The sequence below is a fragment of the Mesoplodon mirus genome (genome assembly GCF_964341445.2).
Source record: "Mesoplodon mirus genome assembly, chromosome: 11".
In the NCBI taxonomy this organism is placed as follows: domain Eukaryota; kingdom Metazoa; phylum Chordata; class Mammalia; order Artiodactyla; family Ziphiidae; genus Mesoplodon; species Mesoplodon mirus.
The window spans coordinates 41566704-41586440 of record NC_138987.1 but is presented as its reverse complement, the minus strand read 5'-3'; the positions used below and the strand labels follow the sequence as shown (position 1 = coordinate 41586440).

At 51.7% G+C, this 19737-nt stretch overlaps 1 protein-coding gene across 21 annotated transcripts in view; it reads right to left on the bottom strand.

Moving 5' to 3' along the window:
* FAM118A (family with sequence similarity 118 member A) overlaps positions 1-18452 on the bottom strand; it is a 113498-nt gene extending 95046 nt beyond the window's left edge. For 6 of the 21 annotated variants that reach the window (XR_014295317.1, XR_014295318.1, XM_082636047.1 and 3 more), the window contains exons 1-4: positions 6960-7015; positions 5915-6170; positions 2524-2745; positions 566-694 (exon numbers count right to left, since the gene is read on the bottom strand). Coding sequence is in view for 19 of the 21 variants with exons in the window: in XM_082636047.1 (XP_082492173.1) it covers positions 566-694; positions 2524-2745; positions 5915-6170; positions 6960-7006 (654 nt within the window). In the remaining 2 variants the exon portion in view is untranslated. Of the gene's footprint in view, positions 1-565; positions 695-2523; positions 2746-5914; positions 6171-6959; positions 7087-9068; positions 9212-9903; positions 10082-17250; positions 17513-18117; positions 18346-18390 lie in introns of those variants that run through there. The other 15 variants (XM_082636053.1, XM_082636057.1, XM_082636052.1 and 12 more) reach the window with 15 other exon arrangements.
* Between the last annotated feature and the right edge of the window lie 1285 nt (positions 18453-19737).

Genomic DNA, 19737 nt, shown 5'->3' with positions numbered 1-19737 from the left:
TCTTCCCGGACCGGGGCACGAACCCGTGTCCCCTGCATCGGCAGGCGGACTCTCAACCACTGCGCCACCAGGGAAGGCCCTCCGTGGTTTCTTAAGTGCCATAATAAATGAGTTTATAAAAAGCTAGCAGGCAGTTTCTCCACACTTCATTTTGTCCAGGATATCAAAAAAGCCTCACAGAGAATGAAATTTTAAAACTAGGTTTTGAAAGCTAAAAGAGATTGCTAAATAGAGAAGGGGAAGGAGATGCCTGAATGAACAGAGAAAAAAGATGAGTACAGAGGAGTGGCCAGAGAACAGCGTTGCAGACCCTGCTGGGGCCTGTGAGTCACGCTGAAGAAACCTAACTGTAACGCTGAGCAAGAGGATCATGGCAAGTTCACTGAGCGTCTATTCAAGGTGCCAGACCCTGTGCCGGGCCCTGGAGACAGAGCTGGGAGCAGCGGCGTGACCCGAGGGGCAGGAGGCCTGGAGGTCAGGAACCTGCTCAGACCACGCCACTGCTGGCTAGCGGCGGCCACACAGCCCCAGGGGTACAACCAGTGCCTAGTCAGGATGCACATACCATGACTTCTGGGTCTTGAGTAACGTCTTTATATCCCGACAGGTCCAACACCATCCCGCAGGGATCTGTGTATAAGCCGTGAATGTGAAGAACTCCGTATCTGATGTGTCCTCTAGCCCACTGAAGGACCTAGCAAAGAGCAAGCCAGACAGAGGAAGAACACTGGTATTTAAAACAGGTATAAGAGGAAAATATCCACAGTGATTCATGGCCTCTCAAACCTACCTGGGAAACAGTAAGAGAGATGCTTCAATTTATATCTTTAAACCTAAGAGAAACTCAGGTGTTAAATGCTAGTTATTCGTGTCCTGCCGTATCGAAAAGAACTTCTTCAGAGACCGAGACTGTTGTGTAGAAAATACCGTTAACATCTGGGATTACAGCACACTGTCAACACTGATGAGTTTAGGGAGATGAGGGAAGCTTTCACTTCTAAGTCACGTGTTTTAGTTTACTTACTGCTAGGTATACATTGTTAGTACACCCAGAAAAAATACACATATACAGAAAAAACAATTTCTCAAATAGCTCTAAGTTGGCTTCATTTCAAGATGCAGAAGATGCAGAAAAAATAATTTCTCAAATAGCTCTAAATTGGCTTCATTTCAAGATACAGAAGATGCACATCACGTATTTTCCTTTTACCTCCACGCCACGGGCTCTCACGTCAGCGGGCCGGACTGATAACCCCAGACAAACGGACTAACCCCCGCCCCCGCCCCCCACGAGCAGGCGGAGGAGCCAGCACTTCTGTTCCCTGCCACGTGCAGCTTATTTCCAGAGGCCCTCGGTACAGCAGGGAGCAGCCCCGCAGACGTGGCCACGCTGCTCCGACACGGGAGCAGGTGTCCTGCCACGTGTCACGGGGGGGCCCGCTCAAGGCGTTGGCCGGGGCCCCGTCACAATTCCTCGGCTAAGCACCGGGAGACAGGCCACCTAAGGGCAGCTCCCACACTTCCCCAGGTCCCGAGTAAGACAGCATTGCAACGGGCCTCGGTGTCCCTGTGTGTGGAGCGGGGCTGGGACCCCCTGCCCGCCAGCAGTGAAGCAGGAACAGGCAGCAGCCGTAGTCGGCAGGGGTCGTACAAATCCACAGGCACACAAGAAATACAATCGATGCAATGAAACTGTGGTCAACCTTAGCAATAAAAGAAATAAAAGCGTAAAATGTGCACCTTTCCGCTGGGAGAAATGTGTTTTGTTAGGTTTTTTAGTAACGCCTCGTGCTGGCAAGACGTGGGAGACGGAGTCCCCCTCACACAGCTGCAGGAGTGTAGACTGGAAATCTTTCTGGAGAACACGTGGGTGATTTACATCGTTTGTCTTTAAAATGGTCATACCCTTTGACCCTAACAAGTTCTCCAGGGACTTATCAAAAGTGTAGGAATTTTCACTGTAGCGTTATTTATAGTTGTGAAAATATGCTCACAATGATAACTATAATCTAGTCTCACATGAAATTACATTTAAAACCATGCTTTTAAAGACAGCCCGATGACAGGAAAATGCTCACAGTATAATATTAAGGGAAAAACATCAGCACAAAAACTTGACGTGTACTGCAATCCCAGTTTGTTAATTAATAAATAAATAAGCCAATTAACCAAAATTCACAGCAATAGGACTGTAGGTGATCTTGCTTTCCTGAACTACAGCCTTTATCACCCACATCTCCTACAATGAGAGCGCCCTTGCGGGCGGGCAGGACAGAAGCAAACCGGAAGCCGGGGCAGGTAGCCGAGGGGTCCTGAGGAGCTGGCAGCAGCACCCTGTCCCAGGCCTTTCGTGTCTCGTTCCAGCGGGGAGAGGAGCCTCGGCGAGCAGAGAGCACCTCTCCTATGACGGGCCCTCCGCTGGGAGGTGACAGCTCGTGCCACACCACAGCAGCAGTGCAAACATGCCTGCGCCTCTGCCTCCACTCCCGCCTCCCACCTCCCGCCCCGGCGGCCGGCCAGCACCTTGGTCTTGTCCTTCAGATCCAGAGACTCCATGGGCTTGTTGCGCTGCTGCCCGAAGATCTCCAGCAGGTTGTCGTAGTTGGTGGTCAGCACCATGGCGCCCCTCTCCATCAGGCTGAGGATGGCCTGCAGCACCAGCGGGCTCTGGATGTGCTGCTCCAGGTTGTCAAAAACCTCCAGCAGGCAGTCCTGGAAGAAGTTGGGCTTGCAGTCGCCCGTGCGCTACGGAGAGGTGGACCCAGAGTTACAAAGCTGCCGTCTCTCAGCCACCACCGAGCACCTAGGCAGGCGACAGTACTCTAGGCGCCAGGGAGGCAGTCGTTTTCTAAAAAAGAGAAAACGGCTGACCTCGTAGAGTTTACTGAAACCCTAGGGGAGGGAGGCCGGTAACGTGCAAACACGTCAGCAGTGATACACACTGGGGGGAAGCCCAGCAGAGAAGGGGGCTCGCTGCCACGCGGCAGAGGGCACACGGGCCGGCAGCCCCTGGACGGCGTCTGACAAAGGAACTGGAGCAGAGTGCGGAGGGTGGGAGGCAGCTTTGGAGAAGGTGGTCCAAGCCGGGGAGGAGCCAGTGCCAGGCACCAAGGTCAGAGCCCTCATCTCCGGAGAGGAGTGAGGGCACGTGTCACAGGTGAGGCCAGACAGCTGACCTGGAACCAGATCACGTGGGGCCCTGAAGACCACAGTGAAGACCGGGGCTCCCTCCCCCTCCTCGAGAGCCACAGAGGCCCTGGCCTCCTCCTCCTTGCTGCACTAGGGAACTGGTTGAAAGACAGCGTGTCATGCTGCTGAGAGACCCAGCAGGGTTAGGAGTGGGACTGGGCCCCTGGATGTAGCACCAGAAGTCACTGGTGGCCTTGACCGGAGCGGCTTCAGGGGAGCCTGGCCGGGCTGTGTTCCGAGAGGAGGTGAGTGAATACAACAGCTCCTGAAGAGCTGTGCTGTGACGGGGATCAGAGAAGTGGGGTGTGGCGCCCGGAGGATGCTTCATGCACTCCCAGCATGAGCACCCCTCAGCCAGCCCTGCCCCGGGGCCAGCAGGACGGGCGGTGAAGCCTGACCCGTGCGTTCACAAGAAACACCTCTGCCGGCCCCTGCCCGCCCCCGGCGCCCCCGTCACCACCCCATCGGCCTCGGAGCGTCCACCAGAGCCCCGCCACGTCCTCCCAGGTGGTCGCTCATCCCAGGGCTCGGCGCTCCCTCTTCTGAGACTCTCCCATCCCTCCCCGCTCTGGAGACCCCGCTGTTCCCGGGGCTGCGCCATCAGTGAGCCCTCCCATCTGCACGTGCTTCTGTGAGCCTTCGCCTCCTTCTGCCCTGAAGACCGGCCCCCCACGTCCCTGGCACCGCACACTCCGGACCAGGGAGCATGCGAGGCTGGCACCCGCTCGCTGCTGAGTCTCTCCGGCTGCGCTTCTGTCACAGCTCACGCTGGGTTCACATCCACGCAGCTGATCCTTCCTGTATCACAGCCTCTAAATTCCTCCATCACCCTCCACCAGCGATCTTGTCCCATCTCCGCCATCCACACCCCAAACCTATCGTGACCAGCAGTGGGACCCTTTCCAGAAGCCCTGGCCGGCCTCTCCCTCCACCTGCCCAACTCTGAGCACCGCGGCTCCCAGGGGACTTCACCCCACCGGGACCCATGGCACTGACCCACTGTCTCTCCCTCCCCCGCCAGCCTAACTTCTCCCATTACGCAGCCTAGATTCCATAATGTAACACTACAGCTACTCCTGAAATTCACTTTCAACTTCCCTGCCCTTCCCTGGCTTTGCTGGAATCCCTGGGCAAAACCCCGACCCTGTGAAAACCAACTCTCCACTTACTCTGCACCTGTTCCCGACCCGCTGAACACAAGGAAAACACAACCATTCTGCCTGCCTCACTTGAACTCTTTTTTTTTATGGAAGTTCTCAAAATACACAAAATTAAGAGGAGAATAAGATAAAGCTCCAAATATTCACCTCCTTGACTAAACAAGCATCAACCTAGCTGGCCTCTATTCGAACGAATGGCTTCATCCGGGGGGTCCTTCTCTGGTCCATCAGCTCTGCCCCCACTCCCCTGACAGGGCTCAGCAATTCCTTTAGAAAGGGCCCCAGAGAAAACTATTTTAGCCTTTGCGGGTCCCACAGTCTCTGCTGCCAGTACTCAACTCTGCCCTGAAGCATGAAAGCAGCAGCCCTAGACGTTGTGTAAAGGAACGCAGAACTTTATTTACAAAAACAAGCAGCAGCCAAACCCTGCCCTCTGAGGCTAGCTCCCCTTATTAATACAACACCCATACCTGGCATCGTCACCCAGCTAAAACCACTTCCCAGACTCTGGTAAAGCCACGTATGGCCACATGTACAACTCCGGCCAATGCCATGAAAACAAAGTGACTTGCATGTCAGCCCCCGTAAGGGAGGAAGCACGGTCCCTCTGTCCCGTTCCCACTAGCTGGCAGGCACACATCACTTACGGCAGGAGTCGGGGCAGCTAACGTGGAGCATGAGGTGCAGGCTGCACGGTGAAGATGACGGAGCCATAAACGGGGGTCCGGGTTCCCCACCCCGTCAAGCCCCTGTGCTCCCCTGGGGCTGCCTACCCAAATGTTTATGTGAGAAATGTAAACGGAACCACAGTCAAGCCACGTACTTTTGGGTTTCTTTCTGCAGCAGTCGAAGCTCTGCGTACTAGTTTTCAGGCTTTCTTCTCGGTTAACCCTCAACATCTCCCCACCCCAACTCTCAGATGACGGCTATACTTCTTCAACAAACCCCAGGGGAAGAAGGCTGCCTCGGGCCTCGGCCACACCGTCTAGCTCCCTGCGTGCGTCCTGTACGATGACGACCTGGCTGTGACCTGTGTGAGCTCAGCCCTTTCCGCACCCACCCCACTGGCTCCAGGGCATCACTCATTGAGTGTCCCCTGTATCACCAACCGCTCTTCCTCTGCTAGATCCTTTCCACCTGCAGACAAAGAAGCTCCATCTTCTTCTCCCATCTTACAATGTTTGGGAAGCCCTGGTCGTGTGAAGGGATGCGGCTGGCCTGCCTGGACCAAAAGCAGACCTGGCTGCTCCGTCCCTTCGCTAAACGAGGGTGACATCACCAGGCTGGTCCCCAGAGTAGCACGGCAACCTCCCTGAGACAAGTCCCCTATCCAGGCTCTGTTTAACAAGGACTGTTTTAGGAGCCCACACTGTGCTCGGCACCCCCTCTGTTTAAAGGGACGATATTCTGATGAACTGAAAGATTTCCGGCTTGTCAGCCCAACTCGGTGAGAAACAGACACGACGCAGGCCTGGAGAAATCTGAATGCTAGACTCATTCACCAACCTGGCCCACAGCCCAGGTGTCCCCAGTGAGATCTGACGCAATTGTGTGAAAAGACTTACAGGGGACATCTTCCGGATCAGGTCATGGGCGACAACCAGCAGGTCCCTGTCCTTGGTCACCTTCCTGCGGAACTCGGCCACATCCCCGGGGTGCAGCACCTCGAGCTGCTCCGCGGCCTCGATGATGGCCTCGATGCAGCTCCTCCACGAGCACAGGGCGGGGATCCCTGGGGCCACGGCGGCACTGACTCCCGTCCCGATGACCAGGAGCAGTTCCTGGGGCTGTTTCCGGATGAGGCTTTTTAAAAACTTTCTACTTAAAAACAAGGGAGGGAAAGAATGAAAGCCAACATGGAAGCACTGCAACCACGAAGAAAACAATGCGGTCTGGGGACATCCGTGAGGCGTCAGGTCAAACCCAGCCCATGCTGGACACAAACACACACGCAACGTCCCCCCAGTTATACTAACCGCGAGACGGAGCCTGTGTATGTTCCTCTTTGTGTATTAATCTCACACGTTCTGCCCTCATTCCTAAGGGACTCAGGACAGCACTGTCTTATTCATCTCGAGTCCCCCCATAGTGTTGAGCACACGTTTAAGTGATATGTGTTTGTGAACAAGAAATCTCAGCAATTTAAATTCCTTTAAAACTGCAAAGGGCTTGTAAATACAAACTATGGTGATAAAATGATCCCTGATTGCAGGGACAGAAAAGAAAACTCCTGGCAAAATGCTGGTCCTCTGCAACCCACCCCCCGGCAAGCACCTCCTCCTCCCGCGTCACTTCGCAGAAGTGTAACCCACCCACTCCCAGTCAGAGGTTTCTTTCCTGTGAAACGTGGCACCCCCAGCCTTAGACGTGACCCTCTGGTCACCTGCTGCTCGGTATGGAGGCCAGGCGACAGTCGCCTCCTTGGGCAGAAAGAGAGCTGCCTCTGCGAACGTTCCTTACTTTGGAACAAAGCGTAGTTACCTGGCCCCGGAGACGCCCTCCCCGGCCGGTGTTCTCACTTCGCACACCCTCTCAGGTACCAAATAACATATAAAGAGACTTGTGATGGAAGCTATATACCTGTTTAAGGGTGCAGTTGACTTCACTTACCTTGATTTTTGTTCACTTCTGTTTGTTGTCTTTTCCACGGAATCCATCTGTAAATCCTAAAGAGATTCAGAAGCAATCGGTCAGAAGCGACTTCTACTTCCCAGATGGAAGTTCTTTTATTAGTACCCTGGAAGAGAGATGGGGTGGAATTAAAATCAAAGGTCTTGGAGCTTTCTTTAAATTAGAATAACTGAAAAGCATCGTATACAAAAACATACATCCAAAATGGTTCCTAAGCCCCCATTCCTAATTCTGTGACTTAACAGGCCAGGCAAAGTCTCAGACCCAGATTCTGCAAAGGTCGACACTGGAGGGAAAATGAAGGAAAACCAGCGTGAGGGAGCGCACGTGGTGCAGCGGTCCAGCGCTGCGTGTTTTCACTGCCCCTTCATGACTCTGCTCCAGAACCACTTCCAGGTGACACGAACACAAACGACTCATCACGGAAGGAAGACAACACAATGGCACGACAAAGTAAGCCACACACGGGTTTCCAGGCCTATCCGAGCTCTTGAGGGTACCGAGCAGTGCGCTGAGATGGACCACGACACGCCTAGCAAGTCTTCTGAGGAGATGCCAGGCCTCCCCTTGGCCGTACTGAAATCCAGTCCAAAGGAATAATCGAAGTAAAAGGTCAATTCTTAGCTTACATAAAACACGACTCTCGAATCAGCTAGGTCTCTATTGCCAAACTATCTCCATGTTCTATCATTTTTCCAGAATCATATTCCCCCCTCCCAATTCTCTACCTAACATTTACTGCAAAGAAGGAAATATACAGAAAACTAATGATTAAAAAGCCCATAATCCTACTACCTACGAGCAATGACTGTTAGCATTTGTAGAGTTCCCTCTAGACTTTTTCCTTTAAAATTTTTACATCATTTGAGACCATAGGTCATATCCTACTTTTTTCATGCATTTAAATAAAAGCATTTCTCTTATGTTATTCAAAACTATTCCTGGGCTTCCCTGGTGGCGCAGTGGTTGGGAGTCCGCCTGCCGATGCAGGGGACGCGGGTTTGTGCCCCAGTCCGGGAAGATCCCACATGCCGCGGAGCGGCTGGGCCCGTGAGCCATGGCCGCTGAGCCTGTGCGTCCGGAGCCTGTGCTCCGCAACGGTAGAGGCCACAACAGTGAGAGGCCCGCGGACCGCAAAAAAATAATAAATAAATAAATAAATAAAAATTATTCCTAAATATAAGTGTAATAGCAACAGACATGAAATTCTATCTTACTGATATGCTATCCTTTACTTTACCTACCTCCCCAATGTAGGGCATTACTGTAACACTCTGACAACCATCTCTGTGCACAAAGTTTTCATCTATTTTGAAATTATTTATTTAGGAGAGGTTTCTAACAAGCAGAATTTCTCAGTTAAAGAATATGAACTCTGTAAAGTATCTCAGCACATTACCGCCAAACTGCTTTCCAGAAAAGTGGTCAGCAGAATACATGAGTGCCTGCTTTGCACAGCCTAACCAGCACTAATTGAAAACCACCTTTTCACATGTATAATCTCTTTTTTCCCCCCTAAATTAGAATTAGGTCACCAAAAAAAATTTTCCAGGGAAAGGAAACAAGGCTTAATCACTCTATGAGCATCTTTAGATTTTAAAGCTAAACAGGATCGTAAGAATATCCCCTGGAAATGTATACAGAACTCTGTGTAGGTGCCTGTGCACATTTCCCCCCCTCCCCTCCCCTCCGCCCCCCCACCCCCGCTCATGGGAAAGGGTTCAGAGCGCCCTTCAAACTCCCAAAGGTGTCTGTGACCTTGGCCCAAATGTTAAGAGACCAGAGTCTGCAGGTGAGGAAAGTGCGGCTCCCTGATGCCCGTCACCTGCCCAAGGCTGCTGCAAGGCCCTAACTCCTTCCCGCTGTGGAGTTACTATCTAAGTCATCAAAGGTCAAATTGTTTCATTTTTGTTTTTATCTACTAGATATTTTCTAAGGAAAGGAATAAATGTTGAGGTTTTCCACTATATTATATAATCCCGAGTATAAGCAACCTTGGGCCCTGGCCTGGAGATTTCAATGACTGACCTAACTATTCACTGATCCTCAGTTTTAACAGCTATGGAATAGGAAATCCTGCTAACTGACCGAGTTTTGAAAGCTTGAGAACCTCTCATAGGAAAGATGCTCTGGAGTCAACCTCTGTAGTCACAGAGCTCAGGAGGCCGCAGACTTCCTTTCTCAACCACCTTCCACTGCAGGACAGAACTCAGAGTCCTTCCTGTTCAATCCTATGTGAAAGGTTAATACGAGATGCTTACTGGCTGACTAATCCAATTGCCCCCCAATCCTGCTCCCCCAAATAATCTACATCACTTGAAAATAGTTACTCCTTCCCACCTGGAAAGGAGTCTTTTACCTCATCCTGCTCTACAAGACATTTTAGAATATATTTTAAACAGTCACTGGTCAACCAATGACTTAAGAAATCACATGCCCCAAACTGTCACCATTGTGAAGAACTTTAAAAATCTCTCTCCAGGGGCTTCCCTGGTGGCGCAGTGGTTGAGAGTCCGCCTGCCGATGCAGGGGACACGGGTTCGTGCCCCGATCCCGGAAGATCCCACATGCCGCGGAGCGGCTGGGCCCGCGAGCCATGGCCGCGGAGCCTGTGTGTCCGGAGCCTGTGCTCCGCAACGGGAGAGGCCACAGCAGTGAGAGGCCCGCGTACAGCAAAAAAAAAAAAAAAAAAAAAAAAAAAAAAAAAATCTCTCTCCAGTTCTTTCAATTATTGCTCAGCTGCTTTCGATGCTCCATATACGTACGAAGATAGATACAAATGGAAAACCTAAACACTGCATTTACAAATCTACAAAAAAGTATGAACAAATTAAACTTTTGTGGGCTGGACTTAACTCCAAAATTAAGTGATTTCAAAGTTTTCCAAAAGAACAAGTTATCACTGCAAGCACTGAGCACTTACATAACAGGTGACAGCTTGCACTCCTGGCTGGTGGTTTGCTGGCTTGAGCGCTGAAAACCCACTCTCCTCCTGAGCGTGATGAAGGCCTGGCGCCGGCTCTGCAGCACTTCCAACAGAACCGCATGCGCTCCAAACTCAATAGGCAGGTGAGCCTCTAGGCTTTAATACCGATGGGTGTCTTTAAGGATCAAAGTAGCCAACACAGAAAGTACCCAATTACATTAAATCTCAACACAATAACTATGTAACGATGAACTGCATAGCTGCCCATATTTAGACATTTACAGTTCATTATAACACTGCATGTTGAAACACATTACCTCATTTCCTGTTCTTTCAGCAGCATAATTATCCGAGCCAAATCTCACAATGACTTAGAAAGTACCCCAACTCTCTCCTTGTTTTTAAACCAAGGGCCAAGCAGGAGATCTCCCTCCAAAGCACTCAGTGCCCGATCCTAGAAGTTCCTGTAGGTGGGCAAGCCTCTGGGGTTCTGCTCGCATCCCCAACACCATTCCTCCAAGCCAGTCAGGTTCCAGACAACAGGAACAAAAGTCTTCAGAGACCTTTTAGACACTGCACCTTTCGGTTTCCTTGGTGATCGTGTCGTCACCACAGTTTGCAGGCCCAAAGCCAAGTCATCATGGCAACCCATTTTTTTTTTCAAGGACTTATCAGCATTTTCTGAAAGCAAAATCAGGCCCCAACACAGATTTGTATAAGCAGTTCCTGTCCTTTTTATTTAAAGCCATGAATAAAAGTCTGAATAGGGTATTTTCTGCTTAAAATCTGAGATCATGAGTATTCTATGAACTTCAGAGTAGCTAGAGACTGCCTTATCCTTTGAATCCCTAGCGTCCAGCACTAAATAAATGTTCACCAAACTGAGTCTAATGCAAAACAGAATAAACTACGAACACCGAACTTGTTACTTACAGTTAGCAAAACGAAGTCCCGCTCCCCAGCTCCCTAACTCCACTGCGCAGGGCTGTCAGTGACCTCCCTGCCCCCGCTCCACCATGCCTCCTGGTCCCCTGGCCCTTGTGTAGTCAGTCCCGCTCTGACTGACTCTGAGCTTGGACATGTGACTTCTTTGGCCAATGGGATGTCAGCTAACAAGCAAGCAAGCGTTTGATAAGCATGTTGACACTGGAGCCTGCCCTCTTGGAACTCAGCCTCCTAAAGCCCAGTCTAGCCTCCTGGACAGCCACCGATGGAGAGCACACCAGCTGACAACCCAGCACCATCCACTCGACAAGCATGCGAGGCTACAAGGGACCGTTCAACGCCAGGTACGCAGCCAGATGACCACAACTGCGTGAGCCACCCCAGCTAGGCCAGCCGGAGTCCTGCCGAACCAGGCCCAGGTGCTGATCTACAGAACTGGCCGTTCTTTGAAGTGCTCATTACTGTTCTACACAGCTAGAAAAAGCAGAGAGATGGGAAAAAAGACAAAAGTATCAAGACCAAAAAAAAAAAAAAAAAAAAAAAGCACAGATCAATGAGTGAAAAGGGTCCATAAAGTTTTGAGGGGGAGGGAGAAAATATTTGTCAATAATAGTATTTTAGGGACTTCCCTGGTGGTCCAGTGGTCCAGCTCCGCGCTCCCAATGCAGGGGGCCCAGGTTCAGTCCCTGGTTGGGGAACTAGGTCCCACGTGCATTCCGCAACTAAGAGTTCGCAGGCCGCAACGAAGATCCCACGTGCCAAAACTAAGACCCAGTGCAGCCAAATAAATAAATAAATATTTTTAAAAAAAGAATAGTATTTTATTACAAGTAGCATAATAAAAAACTTAAAACGAATCACTTTCTATCATAAATTACACCTTCACTTAAGTACAAACCCTGAATTAGAAGTTTCCAGTCTGTGGGATCCTCAAAAATATTCTTAAGAAAACTTCTTAACTTTTTCCTATAAATAAATTATCACATGGGTTTTGAGTGGTATAAAAGAGCATGGAGATGAGAGCTCCCAAGTTGTTACAGCCCCTGATTACAATGAAGGAAGAGAGGCCTACAGTAGACATATGCTCAAAATATATTCCTCTTACACAGGGACATCGCAAATATTCATGAAAATTTCCAAATGCTCACTTTTAACTCACTTGTACCCAATCCATAGTGATGGAATAAGATGTCCCCAGAATTTGTGGAAAAAGTCAGGTCACTGTGACTACAAATGACTTGATTAATGTAAAGGCCTGGCAACACAGCTAGCTCTGGTATTACCACTCTGCTGTTACAGAAGTAACCCACACTGAGAAATGATTTATAAATCGCTACTCACAGGAGACAGGAGACCTGAAATATTAACACTAGTATTAAATGGAATCCCTGGAGCCAGTGTGGTTCCTAAGGACTGGAATGTCCTTAAATGAGGCCAAACCAATTACCCTGTGACTACACCCAGGCAGTCTGGAGGCCTCCGGCCAGGAAGCAAGCTCTTCCCAGCTCCATCAGCATATCGCAGGGGAGTGCCTGGGGCTACAGCTCACTGACACTGACACACCTGGTCCTTAACATCCTCCTCCTTGCCCTTTTCTCTAACTTGAGCCCCTCAAACTGCCTTTTTCATGGCAATCTGGTTCCCCGTGTTGACTTGGGAGGGGGGCCACGGAAGCAGAACTCATTCGGCAACCAGAGGACGTTTCCAAGTACATCTGACAGACTTCTAACCACGAACAGATCATCTGGGATCTAGTTGGCAGAGGTATTTCTGGCGGGTTTGCGTAGCATAAGTAGGTTCATCTGAGCTGAAAACGAGGTGCAAATGGACCCTGAAAAATGAAGCTTCCAGAACTGCAAAGGAGAGGCTTGCCCTGAAACCACAACACCTGGGGCTCTGGTGGAGAAAATACAGGATCTGGAGACAGGAGACACCACCATATCCCCAGCCCCGAGATCGCTCTGAACCTCAGTTTCCAAATCTGTCAAATGGGAATGCCATCATCCACATCACTGACTGTTGTGAAGATTTTGAGTGAGTCAAATATCTGAAAGGCACTTAACCTTAAGATGTTTATCTACTACTATAAACAACCTCAGCAGCCAGCTGCTCTCCCTCAGCAACAGGAAGCTTTCAGTTCAACACTACTTCTCCACAATGACATACTCATTTAACTTGGATTCTGGTGAAACTTAACCCAGTCATTACTAGTAAGAGATCTGCAGGAGGAATTGTTTTCTTCAAGTTACAGGAAATATAAAACCTTAATTTGAAAACATGCTACTTAACGAATCACTTTTTATTCAGTCAAAATAAACTGCAGGGGGAAAAGAATCCTTATTTTGTAATGATCAAAATGTGCTAATTTGCTTCTTGAAACCAGTGCCTCTGAACAGAGCTGCTTGGGCACATAAGCTCAAAGCAAGAAAACAACAAAACCCACCACTAAGAAAAAATTTAAAGGCCACAATTTAGTTCAAAAAGCAACATTAATTACTGACACTTTCTACGCCCCTATCAGATTCAAGGGCAAACACTAAGCACTTTACACGCATTCCAATATAAAGCTCTCAACAACCCTGTGACGTGGCTCTTATTATTACCTCTCACCTGGCCAGCGCTGACATTAAACCCTTTTAAGAGGCCGACCACCATGCTAAATGGAGTCTTGCACGTTTTCTCCAATCATCAGTGCAGCTCAGGAGGGAAAGCAAATATACCTGACGTTTTACTAGGAACACTGCCAACATCTGAAGTGGTCACTGGTTAACAGTTTGTCCATCAGATGTGACATGCTGCACAACTCAAATAGACACGTTACTTAACAGTAGCCAATAATGGTTTATTAAAATGTACCAATGCAGAGGCCAAATGCTGAAGCACCAGCATTTATCCATCCCAAGAGGAATAAGAGACGTTCTAGAAAGTAAACCTCCAGTGAAATCTAAAATTATAGAATTTTAGAGCTGGAGGGATCTTAAAGGTTCTGCGATGTCAAATACCCTAAATAACAGATGTGAAAATTGAGACTGAGAGGCAGTGACTTGGTCAAGGTCCCCTAGGGAGTCCGGGGACAAGCTATAAACTCATTCCTGGCTTATGTCCCATAATCTTGCCACTGTCCCGGGCACCAGCTGGTCCACTGTGACCCCAAAACTCCACGTAAGGTACTCATTTGTACCTCTTTTTACGATTGTATCTTACCAATACCAAGCCACACAGTTTGGCTGATCTGCAGGTTCACCTGCTTCCTTGCTCCATTCATTTTCCAGAAATGCTAAGAGAAACAGCCAGCATTAGGAAGATACTAGAGGCAGCAAGAAGCAGCCTCGGGCAAAACAACTAGCTCACAAGAGCCTTCTGTTTGCTCCGGGCTGGCAGCTTATCACACAGCTGTCCGTGTTAACTTTAGCAGATAATGGAACAGATAAGAAGGGCTCAGCTGGGAAACAAAGCCACCCCTGGAGAGGACGTCATTCTCCTGGGAAAGAGACCTTGAGGCTCCCTGAGGGAGGAAGTAGGATCCAGCAGAAAGAGCCCAGGCTTAGAAGTTAAACAACCAGAGTATCAGCTGTACTATTTAATATGGGGTTGAGTTACTCCGTCTCTCTGAGCTGTATTTCCTTCATCTGTAAAAAAGGAATAATATCTTATATCTCAGGGTTGCTGCAAACACTAAAAGGGGTAACACTTAAAACAGCAAAGCCCACAACAGTGCAATCCCCACTACACCATGTGCACGCGACGGGTATCCTTCCTGGATTTAATCAACTGAAATTAAATAAAATTTAAAATTCAGTTCCTCGGTCACACTGGTCACGTTTTAAGTGCTTGACAGCCACACGTGTCGAGTGAACTGGACAGCACAGACCCAGAGCGTCCTCATCAGCACAGAAAGTTCTACTGCACGGCGTCCCCGTACCGGGCGAGTCTCCCTGCCCCGCACCCAAGCCCAGACCTCAACAAACAAAAGTTCTGTGGATTTATTCTCAGTCGATCTCTAATCCGTACCCTCTGCCTTGCCTCGCAGTCCTCACAACTTGTCTGGACTGACAGCCATCCTGCTTCCGGTTTCAGCCCTTCCGGTCCCACACTGTCTCCAAAGTGACGCTTCTGACACAACCCATCTGAACTCGTCTCTCCTTCAAGGGCTTCCCAGTTCCTTCAGGACCCCCAGGCCCAGCTTCCAAACACTTTATGATCTGGTCCACTTCTGAGACCCAGCCTCTCCTGCCCCTGCCCACCGTGCCACATGTGCACCTCTGGGGTGGATGCCGGGCTCACTCGGACACACAGTCACCCTGATGAAGCCCTAGGTGACCTATGGGCAAAAGACCAAAACCTCCCCTAAAAGGACTAACAAGCTCCCAGCGTCAGTCCCCACGCAGAAAACGATGGACTGAGACAAGAAAGAGCTGGAAAGGTCTTTTGGGCCTAGACTTGAAGAAGCTTAGCCGTGCTTGAGGAAGCCGAGGTCCTCGCTGGCAGCACCCTGGTCCAGGTCACCTCCACCTCTCCCGTGGTCTTGCTTCCCCCAAACAATTCTCCCACACCAGACCCAGCAATTGTTCAAAACCACAAAATCCCTCTTCACTCCCCTCCTCAAACCCCTCGATGGCCCCCCACTCCCTTCAAATACCAAATCCTCCACCAGGCTCCAGGAGCTCCTCTTGCTTTGGTCCTGACTACCCTGGCCCAGCCCGCTCTTGCTACCCCATGCCTGAAACCCCACCTCTGCCAAGCTTCCCAGTTTCCCCCATTCTGGTCTCCTCTATCCCGAACACCTCCCTCACTCCGCTCCACTGACCAACGCCCACCTTTCTTCAGCTCGGAGCAGGACCATCACTCACTCAGGGGGATGGGAGAAGCAGTAATTCAAGAAAGGGCCAAGGGCACGGTGGGCCTCAGGGAACAAAGCTGGATCCTTCCCACCTAGGATTCCCTCTAAGAGCCCCTGAGGACCTTGCTCATTAAGGAGGTATTACATCTCCAGCCACGCCCCCAGGATGAATCTATGCTCCAGCCCACTTCTTGGGTTCCCAAAATCTCACATGCTCTGTGGCATGCCTCTCTACCTTTTCACATACTGTCCCTTTGCCTGGAGTGACCCTGGCAAACTTCTTGATTTCAACCTTCAAGAATCAGCTCACCTATTACCTGTCACTTTTCCTCCCCTCCAAGAAGCCCTCCATAACACCCCTTCCTGAGAATCTGACCCTTACCCCAGCTAAGTTCAAGGCCATATAAAAACTACCTGCGTGCTTAACTACCCCCCTCCATCGTGGCCCTGAGAGCAGGGGCTGTGTCATCTCTGGCTCCAGTGCCAATTCCTGGAAACTTAGTCTTTTGGGTCTAGACTTTAAGAAGTTTAGCCGTGCTTGAAGAAGCCACGGTCCTCACTGCCACCACCCTGGGTCGAGGTCACCTCCACCTCTCATGTGGTCCTGCTTCCTCCAAACAATTCTCTCCCACCACAGCCATTTAAAGAAAAAAAAAAAAGTTAGCTCCATGAATGACAAAATTAGGAGACAAGCTCAAGGCGTCCTGGTCCGCCCCAAGCCCCTCACCTACTTAGCTGGGCCGCCCTGCACCACATCGGATCTGTTTTCTAGGTGCTTCTGTGGAGCCATGAGTCTCACCGCAGAGCATGAAAATTAAACCCTGTCCTGCTCTGGCCTCAATGCAACAGTAAACACGACGCCACGGCCTGCGGTGAGATCACAGCCCCTACCTGGTTACAAAGGGTCATCAGGTGACTCATATGCCTCTACTTCTTTTATATTATCAAGAATTCACAAACCCCCAGGAGCACTTTCACGGACACCGCATTGGTCCACGGACCTCAGGTTTGAGAAACCCAGCCTCGAGACCAGCGAAGAGAGAGCCAAACGGCAACTGAACCTCGGGGCCGGTGGTAGAGAGCAGGGCAGACGCCGAGGGTGGGGACGGCGCCCAGGGAGCCGGGGGAGGGGCTAGGGAGAGATGGCGCGGAAGGCCTCAGGGAACCCGGGGATGCGAAAGTCAGGGACGGTCTCGGGAGTCCTGAGGGAATGTTGGGGGGGTTTCTAGAACCGAGGATCCTAAGGGGTCCCGGGGCCCTGAAACGGCGGGAGGGCCTCAGGTGGTCTCGGGGTCTAGGGGAAACCCTGAAGGGTTTGGGGGCTCGACAGTCCTGAAGGTGTAGGGGCCAGAGGTGGCCGGGGACTGCGACAGGGTCTCGGGGGCCGGGGCGAATCCCCGAGGGGTCTTGGGGGCTGGGGCTCCCAAGGGCGGGTGAGACGGTGGTCTTGGGAACCGAGCTCTGGGGTCCTTGAGGAGGCCGTGGATCCCGAGAGAGACCGGGGGTCTTGAGGGGCTCTCCATCCGGCACCCCCGGGCCTCCCCAACCAGCCAGCTCACCCGCGGCGCCGCCGAGACGCTGGTCGGAGCTCGCGCTCCCGCCGCCTCCTCCCGCTCAGCGGTCCAAGTCTCCGGGGGCTCCGGCAGGCCGCGCGCCCCTCACGCTGGGCGGGGCCGGGCGGAAGTCTGTCTGCGGCCGGGGGGACGGCGCGCGCACCCGGAGCCGGAGCCGGAGCCGGAGCCGACGACGCGCAGCCCCCAGCCGCGACTCCCACGGAGGCCGGCCGCGGCGTTACGGTAAAACCTCGCCGCGCGCGCCCGCCCTCGCCGCGCGCGAACGTTCCGCCCCGAAACCACGGTTCCCTAGCCGCCGGCCCCGCCCCCCGGAGGCCCCGCCCCCATCTCCGGCGCAGGCGCGGTTGAGTGCGCGGAGGGTTCTCTCTGAGCCGAGCCTTCGTCCGCGCTCCGCCTGCAACTGCTCACCGCGCGTTCTCAGCTTCTTCATCTGCAAAATGGGCGCGGGCGCACTTTGCAGGGACACAGAGACCATTAAGTGCAATCGGAGGCGCCTCTCTGCAGCCAGGCCCTGCATCACACTCATGCACAGCTTCTATTCTCCAACCCGAGTTGGGTCCAGACCCGGGCCAATGTCGGCTCTCCAAACACGCCCTGCTTGCCAAAGACCCTGCGGACCTAAAATCGCCAGTCCCCTCCCCCAGCCCCGCGTTCTTTTCTTTCAGAATTCTTACCACTCTGAAATTACGTATACTTGTCTCTCCCCAGCTCCCCGGGAGAGCCGGGACCTTGTCCGCCGTGTCCATCCCTGGGTACCCAGAAGCTAAAACGGGGCTGGGCACACGATCGGTGCCCAAATGTGAATGAGTGAGTGTCCACCCGTGCTCTTCCCTCATCAAGAAATACTCTCACCCGGAAGCTGGGAATGGGACCAGCTTGGGTTCGGATCCCATGAGTCCCAGTGACCACACGCCCGTCCGTGTCCCAGGTTCCTCGTCTGTAAAACCTGTGATGCTAGTGCGCGCCTCCTGGGGTGGTTGAGAGAACCAAATGAGATCGCGCATAGATGGGCTCGGCACAGAGGTACGCAGCTGGTTTAGTGTCCCCTAGTGATCTTATTCTGGTGGCCCCCTCCTCCCATTGTCTGCCCCTGGAAGCCCTTCCCTTCCCAGAAGAAAACCTAACCGGATCACAAGCCACTTCCTCTTGCCAGCCTTCCCGTCCTTCCTGAGTCCGCCCTCCCTGCCCTGCCCTGCCCAGCCCAAGCCAGCCAGAGTTAATGGCTATTTTCTCTTCCCTCAGCACCTCCCCCATCCCCCCCCCGCGGGTTTTAAAGTTGACTAACAAACCCCACCCCACCCCCAGCCTACAGGGAGCCTCCCATTCGTGAGGGAAGTCGCGCTTGTAAGTTTCAAAAAGCCTGTGAACTTTTGGGGCCCCAGAGCCCCGAACACCGTGGGGGCCAGTGAGTCAGGAGTGAAGGAGGGGCAGAGGTGGGCTTCCTATGTGGTGCCAGGCACTTACCTGTGTTCCTTTAGTTCTCGGAACAAGGTGAGGAGGTCGCCATCGTTATTATTCCAGATGGGGAAGCAGAGGCACATTTAACCACCACTGCCTGCAGCTCCTAATGCCCTGTACCCAGGGTCGGAACACAGTGCAATTCAGTTCCTGAGCACCTGTGCAGAGTGCTGGGCACCTACGTTACCCGAAAACCGGGTTCACCTCTTGGTGAGTGTGGAGCCAAAAGACACAACTAAGCCAAAAAGAATGCGAAGGGACTTCCCTGGTGGTCTAGTGGCTAAGATTCTGCGCTCCCAATGCAAGGGGCTCGGGTTGGGAACTAAGATCCCACAAGCCACGTGGCGCGGCCAAAAAGAAATAATAAACTAAAGACGCATGCATGTTCACGAAGGGGCTTGAGCAGAGGAGAATTCTGCATAGAACTGGGGCAAAGGTCGCCAGAGTCAAAGCTTTAGTTGAAGTCAGAAAGGTCAACATCATCTTTCTGTCCTCCACTTGGATGGGGGCCTTAGTTCCTGCAGAACTCAAAGACTATTGGATTAGGATGTGTATCTCTTGAGGAGGAACTGGGACTCTGTTTTACCACTGACTACTGTTTCTTGACTGCTTTTCCTTTGTTCCTGCATTCCCTCATTTCTCTTAATATCATTAATTCCTGAGACCTGTTCAAGGGCAAGCACTATGGCCAAGCTGACAACCCAAAATGGCTTAGGCTAAAAATAGCTTCTCTTATGTCAAGAAAGCCATGCCGGGCTTCCCTGGTGGCGCAGTGGTTGAGAGTCCCCCTGCCGATGCAGGGGACACGGGTTCGTGCCCCGGACCGGGAAGATCCCACATGCCGCGGAGCGGCTGGGCCCGTGAGCCATGGCCGCTAAGCCTGCGCGTCCGGAGCCTGTACTCCGCAACGGGAGAGGCCACAGCAGTGAGAGGCCCGCGTACCGCAAAAAAAAAAAAAAAGAAAGAAAGCCGTGCCTGGTTCTCTTTCTCTGGGGATCCCCTAACCTACCTGCT